Source organism: Perca flavescens, chromosome 2 (genome assembly GCF_004354835.1).
Source record: "Perca flavescens isolate YP-PL-M2 chromosome 2, PFLA_1.0, whole genome shotgun sequence".
NCBI lineage: Eukaryota > Metazoa > Chordata > Actinopteri > Perciformes > Percidae > Perca > Perca flavescens.
Genome location: NC_041332.1, coordinates 14,831,639 through 14,848,631, shown reverse-complemented (window position 1 = coordinate 14,848,631; position 16,993 = coordinate 14,831,639). Strand labels below are relative to the sequence as shown.

Here is a 16,993-nt window from a genome sequence, read left to right as displayed (position 1 = left end):
TAATACAAGAGGAAGTTGCACTTTCAGTAGCCAATCACATGGGTTGAATTTCACTGACACCATTAGGTCAAGAAACTGAGACTGGACACGTTAAGTACTAGGTAAAACCAAGAACGGCTTAATCATTAGTCAAGTTAGTGTCAATAACATTTTTTTTTTTTTTTTTTTAACATGTAGAGTTTGGCCCTGCTTTAATGTAACAGATGGGAGTTAAAAGCATTACATTTGGCAAACTAGTGGAGCAGTTCCTTCCCGAACCCATCAGTCCCATGGTGCATCATCCCAAGAGGAGCTGCTGGTCGATCGACCGCAACATCAAGTAGAAGAAAAGAAAGCCTTCGACGGGTAAATTCAGAAATCCTCCACCTTTCTTTCTGCTGTGGACAGAGAGATAAATGGGAAACACTTAAACCAATAACAATTAAAATAACTAACAGTTATAGGCCTTTTCTCTGAAGATATTATGTGTGGTCACAGTATGAAAAGCACAGGTGTAGTTAAAATGAATGATGGCTGAATTTTATTTAGCTTCTTCAGTTGTCACCTTGGCTGCGAGTGTCATTAAATTCTCCCCAATTTGGGTCACATTACTCCTGAAACATTTTATATTAGTAGTATTTAACTGTAGAAATTGCTGCTATATTCTATATTTTAACATTAAAGCATGTAAACATGTTCTAGTACAAACACAAAATGCAAGTATAATCCTGAAAATGCTATATAATAGTTGCCCTTTAAATTGAGGCTCGATACATTTTTCACAGCACTTTGTTCATGGTTATGGTGATATAAATTCACCCCACTAGCTAGCCTAATTTCTGTTGATTGCCTAATTTGTTTCAGTTTCTTTTTTTTTTAACTAAAATATGATTAGATTTAGATTCAAACTTATCCACAAAGGTGGAAATCAGTATAGAGCACAATAAAATAGACTGGCACCGAATGCAATGAGTCAATTAATCAATTATTGGAGTGACAGAAAAATATCTGCAATTGTTTTTTTTATAATCATTAATCTTTTGTTTATTTCTTTCCAAGCAAAAACGAAAAAACATTTGCTTATACCAGCTTCTCCAATATCAGCAATTTCTGCTTTTATACAATTGTAAATTGAATAGGTTGTGGGCTGTTGGTTGGAGAAAACAAGCAATCTAAAGACATCACCTTGGTTAACTGTGATGCTCATTTTCAGTTATCTCCTGACATTTTATAGACAAAACAATGAATTGTTTAATCTAGGAAATAATATGCAGAATAATCTTAAAATTGCACTTACATGTTGCACTTTGTAATTTGGCTTATTGCTGTATCTTCATGGTTAAATGGACTTGGAAGTCGCTTTGGATAAAAGCATCACCTAAATGATAGGTAACGTGATGTAATCTATGTTGAAAATAATCATGCAGCCCAAGACTCGTATGCAGGTGAGTGAATTATTCAAAACCAATCTTGAGTTCAATAAAGTCATGTCATGTAAAATATTCAACCTTTTAGTTTTTTTTTTTTTACAACTTCTTGGGGGCTCTTGGTGCTCTATAGTGCCTGCCTGAAGTTGATATATTGGTTTAACTGTAAACCAGTTTTATACGGTCTATGGTGTAAACGAATTGTAAAGGTGTAATTCATTTCTTCCCTAGTGTAATTAATAGTACAGCTTAACGCTCCAGCTGAAGCCTCAATGAAGTAAAAAAGCAGGCCCACCTCAGAACAGAGAACAGGACTTGGGGGGTCTGAAGGGATTATCACTGGAGGGGACCCCGACCAGGAGGGGGTCCTTGGAGGCATTTTGGAGACAGAAGTTCCTCAGCTCAGCAGCAGCCTGGGACACCTGCAGAGCCAGACAACCCATCATATATATGATGAGAGGAAACAAACAGCCTCTTGTCACATGTACAGTATTTGTAATGCTCCAGCTGGCCTGCTGTCAAACGTACTCAACCCGCTCTCTCATTTACATACAGTACATTGACTAACTGGCATTTTCTTTTGCATACCATTTGCAAGCAACGGCGCAATACACGGATGGGTGTGTGTGTCTATGTAACATTTTAGAGATACTGTTCACCGGTTTCTTTTAGATAACTAACACCAAGAGGTTGAACTTTGATAAACGTGTCACTTCTCTCGATACTTTTGACACTTTAAAGAGGTGACGCGTTCCCAAAACAGGCCGTAAAACTGACAGGTGTTAAAACACGGAAGAAACTGTTCGCTTGTAGCTGTGGTTTAGTCAACTAGAAACCTTTTCTGTGTGTGTGGGTGTATGTGTAACTTTAATGACCACTTTTTTTTTTTTTAAACCTATGATGTAAGAGTCCACTCTGTGTCATTTCTGCAACAGTGTCTCCGCCATTCAACAGTCGGCTGGCTCTGTCTTCCGTGTTTGTGTGTCAGTGTTAAGGGGTTCGTACCTTGATCCTCCGGATACTGGCCTCTAACCGGAGCTGCTTCACGGCCCTTTTAGCGGTAATTAAGTTGTTGCTGGCATTGTTGTTGGACATGACGACGGCTGTCGGCTGAAAAAAAGTTGAGGGGTACTTAATCTAGACGGCCACCACCGAGCGGAAATTAGCCCCAACTACTCTAAACCCTAAACCCGAGTGGGAACATTGGTCACTCGGCGCCCCACCCCCTTTGTGCCAGCGAGCCATTCTATTGGGCGCTAGGCCTGTCAATCAAAATATGAAATGAAACGCCCCCTGAATACACTGGCCATAATAATGATCATATATAAGTTGTTCTCTCATAGTTAAGAGAACATTTGCTAATGAAAAAGGGTTCATAATTTAAGGAATAATGTTTTAATTTTTAAATCTAAAATAGTTCATAGATCACTTTCTAATGTAACAAATCTGTAACTCTTAGAATCTGCAAAGATGTTTAATGTATAATAGCTTTGTAATACATTCTCTTGTGTTGTTCTTCCACTTAACATAACTAAGACTATAGAAGTGTAAAAAAAAAAAAAAGGGCTATGTCAAATTATTCCAAGGGGTCCTGGTATATTCTCTATGTTGTAATGGGTACTTGGTTGAAAAAAAAGATTCAGAACCTCTGTCCTAGAGAGCATGAGCAGAGTATTGTGATCTTCAGCTGGAGGGTTAAAAACACAATGCAGTGGTTAATCACCACTTAATTTACCTTAAAGCAGTTTAGTACTATTTCAAATAAAACATGAGAGACATAGAGAATACATTTTGTGCTGGGATTCATTGCACCCAAATGTAGTGTAGTTTGGAGGTACTTATGACTTATACCCACCAGACCAGCAAGAAAGTGGAAGCTGGGGTGGCCAATACCACACAATTTGGCAGTGGTGGTAAGTATTCAGATCTATTTCTTAAGTAGAAGTAGCAATGCCACAATGTAAAATACTTTGTTACAAGTAAAGGTTCTGCATTTTAAATCTCAATCAAGAAAAAAAAAAAAGTATTTGCACAAAAAATGTGTAAAGTACCAAAGTACTCATTGTGTAGAATGGCTCATTTAGGAATAATATATTCTATCACTGGATTATAATTAAAGATGCATTAATGTGTACATCACTTTAACGTTGCAGCTAGTAAAGGTGGAGCTAATTTCTGCTACTTTTTATACTGCAGAGTATCTTAATCTATAACAATGTCATAATTTATTAGTTGATTTATATTTTGTATTATAATGAATCTGGAAAGTAACTAGTGACTATAGATGTAAAATAAATGTAGTGGAGTAAAAGTATGAAGTAGCATTCCCAAGTAAAATAAAAGTACCTCAAAATTGTACTTAAGTACATTACTTCGGTAAATGTATTTAGTCACATTCAAACATTGTATTTTGATTTGGATCTGAGAACAAGGCCAGACGCAGAAAAACTAGAAAAAGAGCACTTACACACAATAAATAACTACACTAATAAAAGCAGGAGGCCACATTTCTTGAAGTAATTTACATACAAAGAAAAAAATGTAATTATATATAAGACAACATTTCAACCTAATCCAGTTTATACAATACATTTTCTTGCAAAAGGTTTCTTCTTTGCTTATTGCGTATAATATCTGCATCTGATATATCAAGTAGTAACGGACTTAGCCCAAAATGAGCACCCAAGCTGTTGCTTAGTTATTATGAGACCTCACCAAAAGTTGTTGAGACATTTCACACTAATGCACAGTGTTAACCTCATGGTGGCGCCAGAGGAAGAGTCAGGGGATCACCAAAGTCATTATAATTCATCTTCTGGCCACCGTAGCTATGCCAAATATAATGGCAATGCATCAAATAATTGTTGAGAAACTTCAGTCTGGTAATGTGCCATGGTTGCCATTTCTACATTTTATTTGTGAACTACTGCATATTCCATTATCAAGGTACAGAGTTTTGTTTAAAAAAAAAAACAAGTTTTTTTTTATACCACATACACACATTTCAGTTGCAAAGTTTACACCATAATATGAACAATTTGTCATTGGATCTAAACAATAATCAATGTATTTAAAAGTAGGCTTAGTCATTTATATGAAATACAGTCACATCAGGGCTGTAGTGGTAATTCAAACAGAGAAGAAGAAAAATATTGGTACCTTCACTTTCATTATAACCTTATTTAATAACCCAACCATAACAAAGTTATTACAATTGAAAAATATAATTAGTAATAACATGTATTATATAATGTAACACCATTTTCTATAATTTTATGTCTTATGAACTAAACAAAAAATAATATCACAATATGGAAAATGTCTGTATTATTAGTTACCAGCTCACTCAGGTGACTTGTCCCCTGAAGATAAATAAGAAAGAGAGAAAAAAACATGGTTATTAATTCATTATAGTTCATTATGTTCAGACATCAGCCCTGAGACCAAATTGTAACTCATACTCACACATGATTGGTCCAACGCTGAGGGTACTCAGACGATCAGAGTTGGAAACAGAGCGATAGGTCCTACTTGTGCAAGGCTATGTGGTAGGAGAGGGTGGAAAAAAATACACTCAAACCCCAGTGTTTATTGATTATAGATTGAAGCTATTGATGAAGTGAAAGGTGTGACTTACTGGAACACAAGAGGAGCTCCTCCGTTCGCACAGGCTGAGGCTGCAATGAAGGTAAACGTCTCTGTATTCATTGTGGAGCAGGAAGAACAAGGCAGAGAAACGAGCCCGGAGGGATGAGCCGCTCTCAATCACTGACACCTGTTGGCGGTCAGTGGGACACCTGGGAGAGAGAATGGAGCAATGGCACCATACATAAACTTTTTTTTTTTTCCCATTTCCATTATATTGCACACACCATCTGCTGAGGCTCAAGAGGGATACTAACTTGTTCTGGATGAGAGGGTGTTGCATGGAATCGTCAGGGTTTGATGAGTGAGTGGCGTAGCAGTCCTCCAGAACAACTGCAAAGCTTGGATCTCTCTCCTCCACAGAGACGCCCACGTACAACGGCGAGCCCACAGGCAGGGTGACCCGGCCTGCTGGATAAGTCTCGGTGTAGTTGGAGTTGCGGAACAGAGACATGGAGGCTCTGGCTTTGGTACCCGAGGCTGAAATGCCATCTGCCGGCCTGTCAAGAAAAATATGTTTTTTGTTATGCCAAGTTTTTTTTCTTCTGTTTATTTTATCTTGTTATTGGTATATTCCTTCCTGTAGTCCATTCATATACAAAGTGGCAACATACACATGTTTTTTTCAACGTGTGTGATGATGATTGTTGTGGCTTGGATGACTTGGTAAGACACTGGCATACAGAAATGTACGCTTATACCAAAATGGACGGCTAAAAGCAAAATATAGATAGACCAATTTTCACCAGTTTTGTCTTTATTTATAATTTAACTTTACAATAATTTAAAAAATACTATAATCACAGCACAACAATTATATACCTAGGAGCTTCATTATTTTACAACTGTTCACATTCAATAAAAGGCTACTTACGGCAGAAATGGTCTGATAGCCACATTCAGGCTGGTGTCTGTGTCCAGGGGATACACGCAGGAGAAGGGAAGACTCACAGGAATGATGAAGGATGTGTTGTTCATTGGGTAGATAAATAAAATATTGGAGTAGATGGCATGTGTGCTGTTGGTCTGAAAGACAGAGGATGGTTAAATGATTAGTCAGTTAAATGTTTACGGCCTGAGAGGATGTGCTATGTGGTAGAAGCAGCAGGACCAAGTTCTTAGAGAAATTGTCAGAAAACACTAAGTCTTTACCCTCAATGTGTTTCCACAGGCACCTGCTGTGGCTTCCACTTCATACCAGACTACACCATCATGCACTCTGACCCAGGAGCAGTTGTGGGATGCCAGGTTGCCAGAGAATGGGTTCAAACCAGAGGATGTAAGGCTAGCCAAATCCAGCCCCACTTGGAGTTTATCACGGCCACAAATAAACTGAGAAGGCTGTAGAGGAGGGTGCTGAACTGAAGAAAAATATTTAAGGTCGCCAAATAAAAGTTCGCACTTATGTGTTAAGTGTGAGAGAAAGGAGATAAGATGATAAATACTATATACCAGATGAGATCAACATTAGAACCTTCAATAACTTCAATCAAATCTCAATATAAAAGGAAACCTACCTTCACAAACAACACTGGCATCTTCAACGTGACCACAGTTGTGGACCCCAAACCCTTGATGTCTGCAGTCTGTTATTGATGATTCATTTCCAGAACAACCGACATCGTCCAACCAGATGGGTCCACTGCCCTGTCCAAAAGCTGCATTTGTTAGTGCTGAACGAGCAGTGCCACAGCCCAGCTGTCTACACACCACGTTGGCGTCCCTCAGGTCCCAGCCATCGTCACACACTGTCCCCCACTGTCTATCATGGTAGACTTCCACTCTGCCAGAGCACCGGTTGTCAGAGTTGACCAGCCTCACTGGTGAACCAGCTAACAGAAAAATATGCAACATAATATTTTTGATATGAGACACAGAGGAAAGATGGACTTCATGAAGACAATGATATCTTTGCAAAACTACATACAAAAGCTATTTTAGGTTAAGGAGCCTGCAGGTAATAAAGATAGTATAAAGCACATATTTCTGTTACAGGTGGTTACTAAAATCCTCTCATCTGCTAAATGTTACACCATAGACAGCATGTTACACAGTGAGCCTTTAGCTGTACACATTTGTACATGTTTACCTTGGCACACCACACCAGCATCCTCATTGTGATTACAGTTGTGAGACCCAAACCCTCTGTGGCTGCACTCGCTGAGCTTTGATTCGCTGCCTCTGCATGTGACATCATCCAACCAGATGGGCCCGCTGCCCGGTCCAAAGCGTGCACCTTGTGGTGCTGACAGGGCCCTGCCACAGCCCAGCTGTCTACACACCACCTGAGCATCAACCAGCTCCCAGGCATCGTCACAAACCGTCCCCCACTCTCCACGGTGGAAGATCTCTACTCTGCCAGAGCAGGAGTTGTTTCCTCCATTGGCCAGACGGACCTGCCCCTCAACTGCTGTGCTGTTGCCTGTTGTTGTTGTGGCAGTTTTCCCCTGATTGGTGGTGAAGTTCTGAGGTGGTGGATGAGGTGTGGTTGGTAAAACTGTGCTGTTGAGTCCTGGTCGAACTGAAAGAAAAGTCACTGTGAACTCACATGACAACTACAGCCTTTACTGCCATCAGTATTACATTAATTAGGGAAAGCCTAATTTTCTTTATAACCAGTAGGCGAGTAAAGGAGATATGCCATCCCCCTTGTTAGCAAAATGACCCAAATCCCCCTTGTTTACCTGTCATCCCCACCTCTCCATCCCCTAGTCACAGAAAGATTTCAGGGCAGAGGGTTGTTTAGTTGAATGTGTTAGTTTAGTCTTCCTGACGCATTGATCGTTTATCTGACTGAGGATTGTGTAAGTTAGAATCTATGGCCCCGACCATAACTGTGCTGTGTATTGATAAATCTATGGCGCTGTCCGTGCTGCTGAAGTAGTGGACAGATTTGTAATTGTGACTTTTCTTTCTAAGTCCCACCCTAGTCTTGGATCTATAATATTCTCTAAACTATACAGCTAGCAGCGGGTGAATTAACAAAACAGGTCTGTCCCCCTGTTGAATATAAACAAAACGTCTACTGGATAAACAGATCATGTTTTCGTTGTGCACAAAACTTTTTTTATGTTTTTAACACAAACTTATCTTTTACTGTACATTTGACTTATCATCTACAAAACAATATCTATTGTGTGTGGCAAATATTAAAACTCATTGATGAGACCATTTTTTTAGTTCAATGTGAGCAAGAAGAAATGGAGTGTACTTTAAATATGGGTAAACATTTACCTTCACAGATGATGCTGGCATCTTCAACGTGACCACAGTTGTGGACCCCAAACCCTTGATGTCTGCAGTCTGTTATTGATGATTCATTTCCAGAACAACTGACATCGTCCAACCAGATGGGTCCACTGCCCTGTCCAAAAGCTGCATTTGTTAGTGCGGAACGAGCAGTGCCACAGCCCAGCTGTCTACACACCACCTGAGCATCAACCAGCTCCCAGGCATCGTCACAAACCGTCCCCCACTCTCCACGGTGGAAGATCTCTACTCTGCCAGAGCAGGAGTTGTTTCCTCCATTGGCCAGACGGACCTGCCCTCAACTGCTGTGCTGTTGCCTGTTGTTGTTGCGGCAGTTTTCCCCTGATTGGTGGTGAAGTTCTGAGGTGATGGATGAGGTGTGGTTGGTAAAACTGTAGGGCCGGCTCTGCTCGCCTCTTTTTGCAATAAAAAAATAGTGAAATGATTTTGTTCATAAATTGTACATGTAATTGAACAAGACAAGGTAGTGTTTAGACAAGTCTAAAACACTTGGATGGATCAGATGAGAATATATTGAATTTGTTGTTACAGTAAGAAATGGAACAATACCTGCACAGTATGCAAGGTGACATGCGGATGGCTTCACAAGTTTGTAGACATAGTAGTTTCCATAGCAGAGCTTGACATGGATGGTGCTTGTGGGAAAATAGCAGCAGCTGCCGGCCCAGGCATTACACACAGTGCGCATAACAATTTCACCTGACTGTGTGGGATTAGGTTCGGTTATCCACAGACTAGCATGAGTTCCACATTTGTTTTCACCTACACACCTCTCTGGAATATGAGCACTGGTTTGCCCCAGAAACATGCGATACCATCCTATCCAGTTGATATCTCGGTCACAGTGTATGATCTGATTTGATGTGTTGTTCGTTTGCACGCCAGTCATCATTCAGTACTGTATAGTACTCACAGGGGGTCAACACAGCGCTCAGAGCCATTTTTACTGATGCAGTCCGTACCTAAAGGACAAATTGTGTCTCCACAGTTGAAAGAGGGGCCTGCTGTTGTTGTGGCAGTTTTCCCCTGATTGGTGGTGAAGTTCTGAGGTGGTGGATGAGGTGTGGTTGGTAAAACTGTGCTGTTGAGTCCTGGTCGAACTGAAAGAAAAGTCACTGTGAACTCACATGACAACTACAGCCTTTACTGTCATCAGTATTACATTAATTAGGGAAAGCCTAATTTTCTTTATAACCAGTAGGCGAGTAGAGGAGATATGCCATCCCCCTTGTTAGCAAAATGACCCAAATCCCCCTTGTTTACCTGTCATCCCCACCTCTCCATCCCCTAGTCACAGAAAGATTTCAGGGGCAGAGGAGTTGTTTAGTTGAATGTGTTAGTTTAGTCTTCCTGACGCATTGATCGTTTATCTGACTGAGGATTGTGTAAGTTAGAATCTATGGCCCCGACCATAACTGTGCTGTGTATTGATAAATCTATGGCGCTGTCTGTGCTGCTGAAGTAGTGGACAGATTTGTAATTGTGACTTTTCTTTCTAAGTCCCACCCTAGTCTTGGATCTATAATATTCTCTAAACTATATAGCTAGCAGTGGGTGAATTAACAAAACAGGTCTGTCCCCCTGTTGAATATAAACAAAACGTCTACTGGATAAACAGATCATGTTTTTCGTTAGCACAAAACTTTTTTATGTTTTTAACACAAACTTATCTTTTACTGTACATTTGACTTATCATCTACAAAACAATATCTATTGTGTGTGGCAAATATTAAAACTCATTGATGAGACCATTTTTTTAGTTCAATGTGAGCAAGAAGAAATGGAGTGTACTTTAAATATGGGTAAACATTTACCTTCACAGATGATGCTGGCATCTTCAACGTGACCACAGTTGTGGACCCCAAACCCTTGATGTCTGCAGTCTGTTATTGATGATTCATTTCCAGAACAACTGACATCGTCCAACCAGATGGGTCCACTGCCCTGTCCAAAAGCTGCATTTGTTAGTGCGGAACGAGCAGTGCCACAGCCCAGCTGTCTACACACCACCTGAGCATCAACCAGCTCCCAGGCATCGTCACAAACCGTCCCCCACTGTCCACGGTGGAAGATCTCTACTCTGCCAGAGCAGGAGTTGTTTCCTCCATTGGCCAGACGGACCTGCCCCTCAACTGCTGTGCTGTTGCCTGTTGTTGTTGCGGCAGTTTTCCCCTGATTGGTGGTGAAGTTCTGAGGTGATGGATGAGGTGTGGTTGGTAAAACTGTAGGGCCGGCTCTGCTCGCCTCTTTTTGCAATAAAAAAATAGTGAAATGATTTTGTTCATAAATTGTACATGTAATTGAACAAGACAAGGTAGTGTTTAGACAAGTCTAAAACACTTGGATGGATCAGATGATAATATATTGAATTTGTTGTTACAGTAAGAAATGGAACAATACCTGCACAGTATGCAAGGTGACATGCGGATGGCTTCACAAGTTTGTAGACATAGTAGTTTCCATAGCAGAGCTTGACATGGATGGTGCTTGTGGGAAAATAGCAGCAGCTGCCGGCCCAGGCATTACACACAGTGCGCATAACAATTTCACCTGACTGTGTGGGATTAGGTTCGGTTATCCACAGACTAGCATGAGTTCCACATTTGTTTTCACCTACACACCTCTCTGGAATATGAGCACTGGTTTGCCCCAGAAACATGCGATACCATCCTATCCAGTTGATATCTCGGTCACAGTGTATGATCTGATTTGATGTGTTGTTCGTTGCACGCCAGTCATCATTCAGTACTGTATAGTACTCACAGGGGTCAGCACAGCGCTCAGAGCCATTTTTACTGATGCAGTCCGTACCTAAAGGACAAATTGTGTCTCCACAGTTGAAAGAGGGGCCTGCTGTTGTTGTGGCAGTTTTCCCCTGATTGGTGGTGAAGTTCTGAGGTGGTGGATGAGGTGTGGTTGGTAAAACTGTGCTGTTGAGTCCTGGTCGAACTGAAAGAAAAGTCACTGTGAACTCACATGACAACTACAGCCTTTACTGCCATCAGTATTACATTAATTAGGGAAAGCCTAATTTTCTTTATAACCAGTAGGCGAGTAGAGGAGATATGCCATCCCCCTTGTTAGCAAAATGACCCAAATCCCCCTTGTTTACCTGTCATCCCCACCTCTCCATCCCCTAGTCACAGAAAGATTTCAGGGGCAGAGGAGTTGTTTAGTTGAATGTGTTAGTTTAGTCTTCCTGACGCATTGATCGTTTATCTGACTGAGGATTGTGTAAGTTAGAATCTATGGCCCCGACCATAACTGTGCTGTGTATTGATAAATCTATGGCGCTGTCTGTGCTGCTGAAGTAGTGGACAGATTTGTAATTGTGACTTTTCTTTCTAAGTCCCACCCTAGTCTTGGATCTATAATATTCTCTAAACTATATAGCTAGCAGTGGGTGAATTAACAAAACAGGTCTGTCCCCCTGTTGAATATAAACAAAACGTCTACTGGATAAACAGATCATGTTTTCGTTGTGCACAAAACTTTTTTTATGTTTTTAACACAAACTTATCTTTTACTGTACATTTGACTTATCATCTACAAAACAATATCTATTGTGTGTGGCAAATATTAAAACTCATTGATGAGACCATTTTTTTAGTTCAATGTGAGCAAGAAGAAATGGAGTGTACTTTAAATATGGGTAAACATTTACCTTCACAGATGATGCTGGCATCTTCAACGTGACCACAGTTGTGGACCCCAAACCCTTGATGTCTGCAGTCTGTTATTGATGATTCATTTCCAGAACAACTGACATCGTCCAACCAGATGGGTCCACTGCCCTGTCCAAAAGCTGCATTTGTTAGTGCGGAACGAGCAGTGCCACAGCCCAGCTGTCTACACACCACCTGAGCATCAACCAGCTCCCAGGCATCGTCACAAACCGCCCCCACTGTCCACGGTGGAAGATCTCTACTCTGCCAGAGCAGGAGTTGTTTCCTCCATTGGCCAGACGGACCTGCCCCTCAACTGCTGTGCTGTTGCCTGTTGTTGTTGCGGCAGTTTTCCCTGATTGGTGGTGAAGTTCTGAGGTGATGGATGAGGTGTGGTTGGTAAAACTGTAGGGCCGGCTCTGCTCGCCTCTTTTTGCAATAAAAAATAGTGAAATGATTTTGTTCATAAATTGTACATGTAATTGAACAAGACAAGGTAGTGTTTAGACAAGTCTAAAACACTTGGATGGATCAGATGATAATATATTGAATTTGTTGTTACAGTAAGAAATGGAACAATACCTGCACAGTATGCAAGGTGACATGCGGATGGCTTCACAAGTTTGTAGACATAGTAGTTTCCATAGCAGAGCTTGACATGGATGGTGCTTGTGGGAAAATAGCAGCAGCTGCCGCCCAGGCATTACACACAGTGCGCATAACAATTTCACCTGACTGTGTGGGATTAGGTTCGGTTATCCACAGACTAGCATGAGTTCCACATTTGTTTTCACCTACACACCTCTCTGGAATATGAGCACTGGTTTGCCCCAGAAACATGCGATACCATCCTATCCAGTTGATATCTCGGTCACAGTGTATGATCTGATTTGATGTGTTGTTCGTTGCACGCCAGTCATCATTCAGTACTGTATAGTACTCACAGGGGTCAGCACAGCGCTCAGAGCCATTTTTACTGATGCAGTCCGTACCTAAAGGACAAATTGTGTCTCCACAGTTGAAAGAGGGGCCTGCTGTTGTTGTGGCAGTTTTCCCCTGATTGGTGGTGAAGTTCTGAGGTGGTGGATGAGGTGTGGTTGGTAAAACTGTAGGGCCGGCTCTGCTCGCCTCTTTTTGCAATAAAAAAATAGTGAAATGATTTTGTTCATAAATTGTACATGTAATTGAACAAGACAAGGCAGTGTTTAGACAAGTCTAAAACACTTGGATGGATCAGATGATAATATATTGAATTTGTTGTTACAGTAAGAAATGGAACAATACCTGCACAGTATGCAAGGTGACATGCGGATGGCTTCACAAGTTTGTAGACATAGTAGTTTCCATAGCAGAGCTTGACATGGATGGTGTTTGTGGGAAAATTGCAGCAGCTGCCGGCCCAGGCATTACACACAGTGCGCATAACAATTTCACCTGACTGTGTGGGATTAGGTTCGGTTATCCACAGACTAGCATGAGTTCCACATTTGTTTTCACCTACACACCTCTCTGGAATATGAGCACTGGTTTGCCCCAGAAACATGCGATACCATCCTATCCAGTTGATATCTCGGTCACAGTGTATGATCTGATTTGATGTGTTGTTCGTTGCACGCCAGTCATCATTCAGTACTGTATAGTACTCACAGGGGTCAGCACAGCGCTCAGAGCCATTTTTACTGATGCAGTCCGTACCTAAAGGACAAATTGTGTCTCCACAGTTGAAAGAGGGGCCTGCATACAAGAATATATGTGTTAAAGCATATATATATATATATATATATATATATATATATATATATATATAACAGATTATGATATATTCATATTATATATTCCCAAGGGCATAATAAAAAATCACCACTGAATGTGAGGTTTCAAGTTGTCTCTTAAAACTGCACCAGTCTCATGGTGAGTTATTGTTACAAAGACATGTTGAGAGGCAAAGGTCTAATCAGTATCTAAAAATGATATTAGATATATAGGAAAATAAGTGTGAAATGATGTGCAAAACATCTAGAATTTTTCATTTTATGTACTGGTGCTGTCATAAAAAATGGCATCTTAATATCTAAGTAAATTTAAGAATGATATCTCTTCAATTAATCACCAGAATAGGAATATGCAACGTTGATAGTGACCAATAAAATGTTTTATCTTAAATGTTATCAAGGATAAATATTGGGGTATACTATTTACGTAGAATCTTTGAACTGAAGCCAACCCATATGTGATACAAAAAGGAGAAAAATATCCACAACAAAAATCTATTTCAATTAAGGTTGTTGGTTTTCTTTTTCAAAAGGGAAAGTACAATTACACAGTAAATATGTGCCATAATAAAATGAGATACCTTGAAGACATTTGGTATACTCTGTCAAATGCCCACCCTAAGTTTTACCCTAAGATCTGGGGGTCTTTTATTGAACATATTAGGAGAGAGAGGTGTCAACCTGGGAACTAATTGTATTAGACTGTATTTTGCTGTACTTTATTTAAAAATAACATGTGTACCCCAAGATGACAAGATGTAAGATTGTTTACCTGAAATGCCTTCTGTAAAACTCTGCAACATTAGGAGCAACAACAAAATCCCGGGCACCCCCATTATTGACCACATCCACGGCACAAACTTGTTGGAAAAATAAAAAAAGAGATGTCTTAAAACCATATTTTCAAATGATGCTGCCATGCACTACTTTGTCAGTATTTGTACTTACATTAGAAAGATTGTGCGGGAATCCAGAAGTTGGTGAAAAAGTTTAAAGTGAAAATCTCCTAGCAAATGAGAGAATTTATAGGTCGGTTTGTGTGTTCAAAGGACCATACAAAGCAATGATTGGTGAAACACATAAAAGGGTCAGTTAGTTATTAATTAAAATAAAACAAAATTAAGATAAAATCCAACTGGCACACAAAGTCTTGCATCAACTACATTTTATGGTACCATAATCAATCTCAAGTGAGTGATAACACATAATGGAGACCTCTCTGTCTTTATAAGTTAGTACATTCTAACATTATTGTATCCTGGCTAACCCATTTATCACCACCTTTTGTCAACAGTAGTGATCGAAATGTCAGAGAGTACATCGAGTTCATTCCTGATCTTGTAAAAAGTATTTTGACCAAATAATCTACTTACTTGCTTTTTTTATACCAAGTGGACAATGTCTTAACATTATTTTTTCAAATAAAACTCCAAGAAGAAGTATGGGCATGGATTCCCTTGATGTAACATCAGGTGAATCTTGTCGTCATGCATGAATTGAACTTGCATCGCACATCTCATCAAGTCATTATTACTAATGTTACTCGGTACGTAACGTTAGCTTAGACCTCACAACACCTTGTGTTTCTTACTCCCGTTAAGTTATTGTTCATAAGACGTGACATGAGTGACACATGTGGGTAGGCCAAGGCGAGAAGAGGGAGATTAGCTAAAGATAGCAAATATATTTATAAAAAAAAGTCACATTTGAATAGTGATTTCAGCATTCCAATAGTATTGATTTTTTTACTATTCAAATTATATTCCACTTTCGGTATTCGTTCCAAAAGCCGTGCTGTCTATCTATCTATCTATCTATTTGTATGCATGTCTGTCTGTTCATGGATGTATTTTATTTTCTTTAACCATGCAAGTAAGCAAATAAAGTGTGTGAAGCAGCGCAAATGGGTAGATGTAAGAGGTCCAGCCAAATAAATAAGATATTAACGCGTCTTACGCAGCCTGGCGGAGGATTAAACGACGCTGTGGAGAGAAATAGATGGAAACTATGATTTAAAAACGGGAATAATAAACAAACGTTTTCATTTTCACTTTTACCGCAGGCTGTATTACCAAGGGTCAGCGGCGCTGCGCCAGGGCTCTGGAGCAGCGGAGCCGGCTTGGATCGGCGGTGCCGCATACAGTATCTATGGCAACCAAACTTTACTGGTGAGACAAACGTGTGACGGTCAGGAAGACGTTTTGGCAGGGGGGAAACTGATCAGAAAATGTAACGGGACGTTGTAGAATTGTAGTGGAGTAGAAAGTATAGATAATTGCTGCAAAATGTAACAAAGTAAAAGTAAAAAGTAGGCTGCACTATTGAGTCTACTTAAGTAAAGTACAGATACGTGAAAAATGTACTTAAGTACAGTTACGAAGAATTCGTACTTTGTTACATTCTACCACTGCATTTTGGCTCTATAAATAGCGACCAATCACCAAATAAAGCAGGATTTAATCAGTTTAATTGTTGATGTAAATTGCAGTGTTAGTGTTTTTTTTGCATAATCCGATTTTTTTTTTTCAACAAATGATCAGAAATACATTACAGTACAATACTATCATTGTAAACGACTGTAGAATTAAATAAAATGCAGTAAGCAATTATTTGGAGCAAATTGTCATCACTCAAATGTGCGTAAGAGTGCTTTTCAGTGTTCGTAGATTTTGTAGCTAAGAACAAATCCAATTTAAGAAAACATTAGTGAATGCCAGAATCTTCGTAAAAAGTGCGTAAGAAGGGTTTAAGAACACATTTCTTCGTAAGAAAGGTTGGTGAATGAGGCCCAATGGGAGCGGTAAAACTTGAAACTTGTATTTTGTAAAAACTTTAATAAAGCTCTTTTAAAAAAAGTAAAACTTGAAAGTCTCATCACAAAGGCTTCCTTACTGAAGGATGTTTCACAGCCGTCTCCACAGCACCAGACTTTCTCCCTTGAAGCCTTCCACTCCCCCATTCTGCACTTCGCGCCCAAGCACACTGGGTTTTCATACCTTGGCATGTACAGCAGCTCTGTGCTGTGCAATGGAATAATTATGCCGGATTTTATCATACACACCTGATTTTTGTTTCAAAGGTGTTCTCACATTTGTTATTCTGTAGGCTTCTCTTAGCGGCACTACATTTCAACTGTAAGTCAAACGAGAGACAGCACAAAGAAGCGATGGTACAGAGAGGTATTGAGTGCGATATCCACGTTTCAGAAAAGGTGCCTATGTAGTGCGACCCATCA

General features: G+C 40.0%; 2 protein-coding genes across 3 annotated transcripts in view; both read right to left on the bottom strand.

Annotated features, from left to right (window-relative positions):
• Positions 1-257: 257 nt before the first annotated feature.
• LOC114571859 (guanine nucleotide-binding protein G(I)/G(S)/G(O) subunit gamma-5-like) lies at positions 258-2,617 on the bottom strand. 2 transcript variants are annotated; one of them, XM_028603098.1, is made up of 3 exons: positions 2,412-2,617; positions 1,702-1,828; positions 258-377 (listed from the first exon to the last, which is right to left on the bottom strand). In XM_028603098.1, exons 1-2 carry the CDS (start codon positions 2,499-2,501, stop codon positions 1,703-1,705), a joined length of 216 nt encoding a protein of 71 aa, XP_028458899.1. In that variant the 5' UTR covers positions 2,502-2,617; the 3' UTR covers positions 258-377; position 1,702. The 2 variants fall into 2 exon arrangements, with proteins under 2 accessions (XP_028458899.1, XP_028458907.1); XM_028603106.1 differs by having other exon boundaries at positions 258-374.
• A 3,304-nt stretch (positions 2,618-5,921) lies between these two features.
• Positions 5,922-16,993, bottom strand: part of LOC114562327 (deleted in malignant brain tumors 1 protein-like) — a 94,702-nt gene continuing 83,630 nt past the window's right edge. Inside the window, 8 exon segments of the mRNA XM_028588667.1 lie at positions 5,922-6,077; positions 6,276-6,412; positions 6,569-6,883; positions 7,123-7,473; positions 8,286-8,592; positions 10,113-10,456; positions 11,986-12,219; positions 12,222-12,291. Of these exon segments, the coding sequence (XP_028444468.1) occupies positions 5,922-6,077; positions 6,276-6,412; positions 6,569-6,883; positions 7,123-7,473; positions 8,286-8,592; positions 10,113-10,456; positions 11,986-12,219; positions 12,222-12,291 (1,914 nt within the window).

Excerpts from the sequence above, each read along its gene's own strand:
- LOC114571859 (XM_028603098.1), bottom strand. The coding sequence starts at position 2,501 with ATGTCCAACAACAATGCCAGCAACAACTTAATTACCGCTAAAAGGGCC. Across the intron at positions 1,829-2,411 it reads CCAGTATCCGGAGGATCAAG|GTGTCCCAGGCTGCTGCTGA; the intron begins GTACGAACCCCT and ends CTGGCTCTGCAG.